Source organism: Antrostomus carolinensis, unplaced genomic scaffold (genome assembly GCF_000700745.2).
Source record: "Antrostomus carolinensis isolate BGI_N321 unplaced genomic scaffold, ASM70074v2 scaffold49975, whole genome shotgun sequence".
Taxonomy (NCBI): domain Eukaryota; kingdom Metazoa; phylum Chordata; class Aves; order Caprimulgiformes; family Caprimulgidae; genus Antrostomus; species Antrostomus carolinensis.
In genome coordinates this window covers 281-8,339 of record NW_010319358.1, presented here as the reverse complement: position 1 = coordinate 8,339, position 8,059 = coordinate 281, and the positions used below count along the sequence as shown (strand labels likewise).

The window sequence follows — 8,059 nt, the reverse complement described above, 5'->3', positions numbered from 1 at the left end:
CCACTGCTTTGCCATCATCTAGCCACCTGGTGTTTGTTATGGCACTTCATGCAAGTCAGGAGAGCTCTGGCAGTTTGTAGTAGTTGAGTATGCATCCTTTAGAACTTAGCAAAGTTTTTTTTGCTTATGTATTTCACGTTTTTGTTGAGTAGCTTTAGATTCATAAAACCATTTGTCTTGCAGCCAGACTTGTCTTGTAAGATGGAATAAACAAAGGATCTTCTCACTTTCACAGAGCTCTTGAGATTTTACACAGTAAAAAATCAGACAATGTTTCACGTGTTTGCAGCATTAGTACAATGAAGGCAAATATGCCAGAATACTTTTAATTTTCACTTATTTCCCAGAGGCAACCAATTTAATAGGTGTTCCATATAATTAAGGCTGTCCAAGTTGCATTTCTGTGAGCTAAATAACATATGCAGATAATTACCGTGTGTTCCCAAGAGAAAGATGCTAACATATAAACTCCATAATCTGATGCCAGTATGAGCAAGTTTAACATTTGCAGTAGTTACCATTAGTAGTAATATCTTGTTTATAACAATGCTGTTGAGAACCGTAAGTGGAGATATCAAAGTCCGGGAGCCAAGCTAATATTGTTCAAAAAAACCCTTGAGGACTAAATTAAAATGCTTTTATGTTGTCATGGGGACATAATACTACATAAGATTAAAAGATATCTGACTTTCTGTGGCACTTTGATGCCCTCCCTTCCCATTGTGTCAAAGTACCTTCCTGTCTTTTTTCTTTTTTTTTAATTGCAACATACACTGGATGAGAAGAAAGAAAATGTGCAAATTCTTTTTAACAAATTATCATCTGATGCAGGGAATATGAATGAATAACAGTAGAAGCTGTGACTAGAAGCGTGTGGCATTGAAAATCTGAGGCAGGTGCCTTACCGGTTGAATGATACATCCTTCATGGAGTATTCGCATCCCATTCCTCTGAAATGTCAGATGTGAACTGCAGTATAAGTGTGTCTGTATTCATACATAAAAGCCTGTCCAGGCTATTGAGAGCACCTTTCCTATAACAGAATAGTCCTTCAATTGTTTTGTTCCAACAGATTTTTTTTTTTTCTGTGAAAGAGCCTGATTTTTTTTCCACAGAAATGTCTTTATTTTTGTCCAGGTTTCCAGATCAACATGTAAACCTTCAGGCTTTCAGTGAAAAATTCTAGGAATGTGGTTTGTTTCCCTTTACACTGTAACATGTTGGAGCCTGATCTGAGGTTAGGCTTCTTGCACTGTAATGGCAAACAGTAGAAAGTAAACCTGTGGATACTGCTTTCTCTTTGCTTCAGATGAAATCTCATTGCCTTCACTTGTGGTACTTTTAACAGTGATTTTCTCCTCCTGTAGGGTTTGATGTTTGGTTATGCAACAGATGAGACAGAAGAATGTATGCCTCTAACAATTATTCTTGCTCATAAACTGAATGCCAGGTTAGCAGAGCTGAGACGTAATGGAGAACTTCCTTGGCTGAGGCCTGACTCTAAGACACAGGTAAATACCACTATGAATAGTCCAGATAGTTGAAAACTAACACTTTTTTCCTTCCAGAAATCTTAAATATTGTAAAAACCAGCAATTGATGACATTCATAGTATCAGAATTCCTACTACATAACCTACAAGTAGCAGATAAAGCATTTCCACTGTTTATGGTACTGTCTCCTTGACTGTTGGAAAATGGTTAACCTGTACCAGAGTGGTAGAAGCACTTAACCACCTACCAATGAAGAAACATTTAACCTTTCAAACTTAAGTGTTCCACACACATTCAAAAAGTGACAGGAGATCCAGAGGATTTATTTGTATTTAGGGATTTTGGCTGGCCTTTTTGAAGATGCACTGAGAACGTGAATTTCTGAAGCTTGGAAGTTTCACTGGAAATCCCAACTGAAAGACACATTTTGGACAATTTCATAGAAAATCAAATTGTCCATATTGAGTCTTTCAATTTTATTTTTTTATTTTCTCAGCACTGTAAAAACAAAGAATGAGAAAACAGGCTTAATTTCTCATACCTTGGCTGTTAACAATGTGAGCAATGATAATTATGTCAGCATTGATATTTTGCTACAATTTTTTCTCTTGGAATAGTATAGCATGATGTTTGATGTAGACAAGTAATATGTTTTATAGCAACTTTTTTTTTTTTTTTTCTTCCTCCTTCTCCCTGTTCTATTCAGGTCACAGTTCAGTATATCCAGGAGAATGGAGCAGTCATCCCAGTGCGTGTTCACACCATTGTGATATCTGTGCAGCATGATGAAACTATTTCACTGGAGAATATGCGCAGAACCCTGAAGGATCGCGTGATTCAAGCTGTTGTCCCTGCAAAATACTTGGATGAGAAAACAGTTTATCACCTTCAACCTAGTGGACGTTTTGTTATTGGAGGGCCTCAGGTTTGTGCTGTATTATTTTGGTGCTTTTGACAGCTTGACTTTGTCATTGAGTGCATGTTTTAAAAGAAATGCTCAGCTTTTTGGCATGTCTGTCCTAAGGTGTGAGAAACAAGTTGTCTAGTGGTAGTTTTAACTGCAATTGTGTGGGGGAAAAGCACTCAGGGTTTCAAGTGCTGTATTCCAAAGTAACCTTTAAGGGCATAGTTATATTATACATATGTTGTGACTAAGCAGGCAAGTTGAGCTGAATCTTGTATTGAGTGTGGAATGTACAGCCTAGCTATTGGTTTCCTCAAACCCTTTCAAGTCCAGCACTGAGTGAGACCCAAACCTTTCTCACAGAAAGCGTGCCTTACAGAGAGATGGACAGAATGTTTACTTCTCTTGCAGAGAACCTGGTTTTCAGATCTGTATAGCTCACACTGTAGTGCCTGACACCAATGAGAGCTGAAGATGTTAATCTGTTCTGAAAATCAGTCCCCCTGATAGGCTTCTCCTGGTGAGAAAATAAATGTTGCTTTTGCTTTAACTAGGCAATGCAGGAGCTGGGATTTGTAGTTTGATCCTGTAATCATAGAAGTCAGGCAGAACTTCCATTCTCTGTAGGATCAGGACTTTTGAGATTTAGTTTTTGAAAACAAATTTACCATTCCCAATGTTTTGGTCTTCAATTCCTTTCAGAAGTATCACAGCAAAATTTCATTTCTTTTTTCTGAAACTATGTAAAATTTTACAACAAATCCAAGTAGACATTGTTTTTCCTTTGCTGTTCATAGTAATTCATTTACTGGAATTTGCCAGAATTATTTTTAAAGTGCTGCATTTTTTTTTACACTAGTGCCATGGAACAGATGGGAAGATGTTGAGATCAATCATTATACTAATGATTATACAAAAAATGTATTTTTGTGTAGTTGAATTGGTTGTATCACTGTAATTTTGTGTATCATTGACATCCTAGACTATGGACAAATGGAGACGCAAACTTGAGCTGTAACTTGGAGCAATGAACCAATGCAGCAATCATAGTTACATGCAAAAAGAAGGCTACATATATGAAAATTTTGAGATATGGACTGAACTGCATCCTTTGAAAATGTAAATTTTTCAGGTGTGCACTGAACTGCACCCATTTAAAAATGTAATATAATTATATTTGATAAGCCAAAGGAATACCTTTTCAACTCTTGTGGTGGAACTGTATTGCTTATGTTTGCACATACAAACACAGGCACATTGCAGTGTATGTCTGCAGCTTTTTAAACCTGAGATAAGTTTACTTAGTGTGGGTTAATCTGCCTGTGTGTCCATGGCCTTACAACTGCTATCATCACTTGTGCAATTTACAATAGCATTGCAGCAACCAGAAAATAACAATTTATTTTTTTTGTCTTTTATGTCTTGAACTTTACAATTACTTTTAATAAGAGTATTACTAAGTTTTATTTTTAACAACACTAGCTATGGAAGGCTGTCTTAATCTTCAGCTCAGTTAATCTAAGGAAAACACATATATTTCACTCGGGATTTTCACCTTACGTTTTCAAGCACGGTGGTACTTTGAATTCTGGCTATACCAAAATTAGTAATTTTGCTGCTGTCACCAATAGCAACACCCACTGGTTCTATGAGGACATTACAGCTCATCGTAAAAGTGATTTCCACATGCTTTACTAATGCATTTTTGTTCTTCCAACACCTTTAAAATGAGGGTTTTTTTTTTTTTTTCCTTTCACCTGTCCATTTCTCTTCCTCTCACTCAGTTCTGCAGTCAAGTTATGATGGCTCACGAGGTGTTCTCATTGTGACTCTCTGTGCCACCAGAAATTAAGGTTTGAGTCAAGCAGAATAACCTCAGAAGTACAAGATCCTTTGGACAAGCTTAGCTACCTGCAACTCAGATTTGCCTCATTGCTTTCTTAGCAGAATGGAACAAACAGTGCCAAAGGTTTTCTTCTGTGTATATGCACAGTCTTTCTAAGAAAAAGTTTGATTCTCCACTTGTGTTTGCTGTGCAAACATTCTAGCCGTTCAATTTAACTGACATGATATTCTGTAGAATTTCAAACCTGCCTGCACAGATGGAGACTGAATTTCTAATTTGACCATGTTTCCATTCATGCCAGAAGGCTTAAGCATTTAGTAAGTCGAGTGTCAAACAATTAGTCAGGTACTGATCAGCTAACCGAGATCAAATGAAAATATCAAGTACTTGTGAGGTGCAATCAAACTAGCTTTGTATGCAGCTAGAAGGTCATCTCTGCTTCCTTATTTAATATTTTAGAATATTCTTCTACAAGTATATTTTCTTAGAAAGAAATAATTCTTCTTTCTCAATTACTTATAACTGCCTACCACTCCCTATCTGTTGTATATAGTTTAAATTATGGGGTTGGAAATATTAATATTAAATATTTTGGGGTTGGAAATGTGATTTTAGTATGTATTTGTATGACAGTCCCTGTAATGACATTGCACTGGAAGTGTTTGGTGTAAGCCTCCATATAATGGTGCATAAGGTAGCACTGGCATAACTTTCAGTGGTAAATGCAGAAAAGAAATAAACTAGTTAATATTCAGACAACTTCAGATTTTGATCAAAAGATATGAAAGCCTGATTTTATTTTTTTTACATTTTTTTTTAACAGTGTAAAATTTCTATATGGCATGTAGTTTGTCAGCAATATTGAGTTTGGATGCAGTAGGTATAGCTAACTTTTAAACCAAAGTTCCTGTATTATCTGGAGTATTTACTTTCAAAACAGGCAGTGTGTGCTCCTGCTGTCTGTGTATCAACCTGTTTGCTTGACTACCAAACACTATTTGTGAATGGCTTGTCTTCTGAATCTGGCTTTAAAGAACATTTATAGCCACTGTTCTAGCTCGGTGAGACAAGATCTTTCCTTCAGCTATTTCACAGCAATCCATATGTGGTGAGCTTACTCACACGTTGTTATACTATGCTGAAGGAGTCATAGCCTTGTTTGAGAGTTATAATAGAATGGATTGTAAAATGTACAAATTTTTTTACTGATTCAGGGTGATGCTGGTGTTACTGGTCGAAAAATCATTGTAGATACTTATGGTGGCTGGGGAGCCCATGGAGGTGGTGCCTTTTCTGGCAAAGACTACACGAAGGTGGACCGATCAGCTGCATATGCAGCCCGTTGGGTGGCCAAGTCTCTTGTGAAAGCTGGGCTCTGTCGCCGTGTTCTGGTTCAGGTATGGTTTGCTATGAATGTTGCTTCTCTCAGAAAGATTTTTCCTTTTCAACTTTACCTTGAATACACTTTATATGAGACACTGTAGTAGAAGCAGTGTTGGTGATGGCTTGGGGCTGAAGAAAGGAAAACCTTGATGTGCTTGGTTCAAGACCACTGTAAAGTCACTAGTAACCTATGAGCTTCTTGAAGCTGGAACTTTTCATTTAGCTTTCATTTTATTGGCTATTTTTCTGGACACTGATTGAGTCCTCAGTCCTCTGATACTTACTGTCATGTAAATGAGCATGGAGTAACTGGATAATGTGGAAGAAAGTTGTCCAGAGATCTCAGCATTTTCAAAGTTTTCTCTCTTTTTTTTCTACAAATACAAATTGCACAAATATGGGAAGTGGAAGAGAGGCTTTAGTTTTCCTAAGATGGTTCATGAGTGAAAGCTTTCTTCTGCTTCATACTGTTGCCCACTGAGGTGCCATGTTCATTTGCTATGGTGTCTTTTTTGCCATAGGTTTCTTATGCCATTGGGGTAGCTCATCCACTGTCCATTTCACTATTCACTTATGGAACTTCCCAAAAAACAGAGAAAGAGCTGCTGGACATTGTGCACAAAAACTTTGATCTTCGGCCTGGAGTCATTGTCAGGTACAGAAACATACAAAAGGAAAATATCTTGGTGATACTATTCTAGAAATTATTTCTTGCAAAACTGTTAGATGTTACAATGTAAGAGTCAGCCTTTTGAACTAGCATGGGATTATTCAATGTAGTACAAAAGAGACTTTCTGTCATTCTGTCATTCTGTCAGTCTTCACAGTTGATACTTTTTATGGATCTACCAGTATGCTGTACCTTTTAAGATAGCAGATGTACTTTTCAAGTTTCATATGAAACATATACTTCCAGCATTTGGCCTTATATAGAATGTGATTCAAATTCAAATAAAATAACTTTTATATTCCAAGAATTTTAAGTTACTTTGCTGTGAAAAAAAAAAGATATGTTTTGTTTTACAAAAGGAATTGAAGGTTATTTCATATTTTCTGTTAATAATTCTCAATAATAAGGACTTTTCCTGTAGCCCTAAAGTACTTCACATTTAAGTTTTCTTGTCACTTTTAAGGGTCTCTATTGGACGTGTTTACTGGTATGCTTGCATCTCCAGAACATGCTTTCTTGACTAAGGGCATGAAATGCATACCAACATCAAGACTTTAATGGTAGTTATTATTAAGTACCTTAATGTGAAGAATTTTCTCTTCTTGTTGTTATGCACACAGGGATTTGGACCTAAAAAAGCCCATTTACCAGAAGACTGCATGTTATGGTCACTTTGGAAGAAATGAATTCTCATGGGAGGCGCCTAAAAAACTGGTGTTTTGACACTAGCAGTCACCCTCTAAAAACAGAAAGGAAAAGAAGTCCAGTAATGACGAGGATGCTTCCAGAAAACAAATTTGACAGCTTTGTACTCATCAAAAGGAATTTTAGATTTTCAATGGAAAGAAAGAAAGAAAAAGATATTTTCTTGGAAATTGATTTTTTTAACCCTCAGTGTCTTTCATTATGTAAGATATAAAGGACAGAGTCTGTTTGTTTTTTTTTTTTTAATCAGCATAAGACAACAAAATACAGTTTACTTTTTACTGCTGCTCTGTTGGTTCTTTTGATAAAGGCAAAGTATGACTCAGTTGCTCAAACCAATGGCTGAACCTCAAACCTTTCATGGGCAAAGGCAAAGAAGGCTTTCCAAACTCTGACTAAGGATCAGCAGATCTCTTGCTTCTGATTAGACAACAGGAAATTCTCGGGTCCAATTTCCTTACTGGAGTTAGCATTGCATACAGCTAGGGGTTGCTTTGATGGAAGGCTGAATATCACATAACTGTATGTCAACCTCTTTTGTAGAAGATATTAACATACATATAATATTTAAATCACTTTCACTGGGTATGTGCTGTTACTGTTGTGTTTCAAATAACTGTGTTTTTGAAACACAAGTGTTCTCCTATCAATCACAGAATAAAAAGCTTTTTCCTACTATGTATATAAAGGTGCTTCTTTTTCTGTTTTTCAAATGTTGTAGTATGATAGTCTATCTCAACTCAACCTCTTATACACTTGTACAGTATTAGTTTACCAACATAACTGAATTTTATTAGATTTTGGAACTGTGATGCGAATTTATCTTTCACTGTACGTGTGATCGATCATTGTTTAGTCCTTGTGATTAATAGAAACTCGGTGAAAAAGTATTAGATTTTTATTTCTCACTCAGGTTTGTGCTATACAGTATTCTCTCGTAATTTTTGCTCTCAAGCATTAGATTTATTGCATGGTTTACGAAGCTTGATGTAAATTTGGAATAAAATAAGTGCAAAACATTAACAAGTTCTATAGCATGAGGCTAACATTTGGACCAC

At 36.2% G+C, this 8,059-nt stretch overlaps 1 protein-coding gene across 1 annotated transcript; it reads left to right on the top strand.

The window, feature by feature from the left end:
* Nucleotides 1-1,367: 1,367 nt before the first annotated feature.
* LOC104525929 (S-adenosylmethionine synthase) lies at nucleotides 1,368-7,677 on the top strand (the record flags this gene model as incomplete). The annotated part of the gene is made up of 5 exons (XM_010169213.2): nucleotides 1,368-1,511; nucleotides 2,200-2,418; nucleotides 5,458-5,640; nucleotides 6,148-6,281; nucleotides 6,917-7,677. Coding segments are annotated over 5 exons (783 nt in total), but the record flags the coding sequence as incomplete, so codon positions are not given.
* Nucleotides 7,678-8,059: the final 382 nt, after the last annotated feature.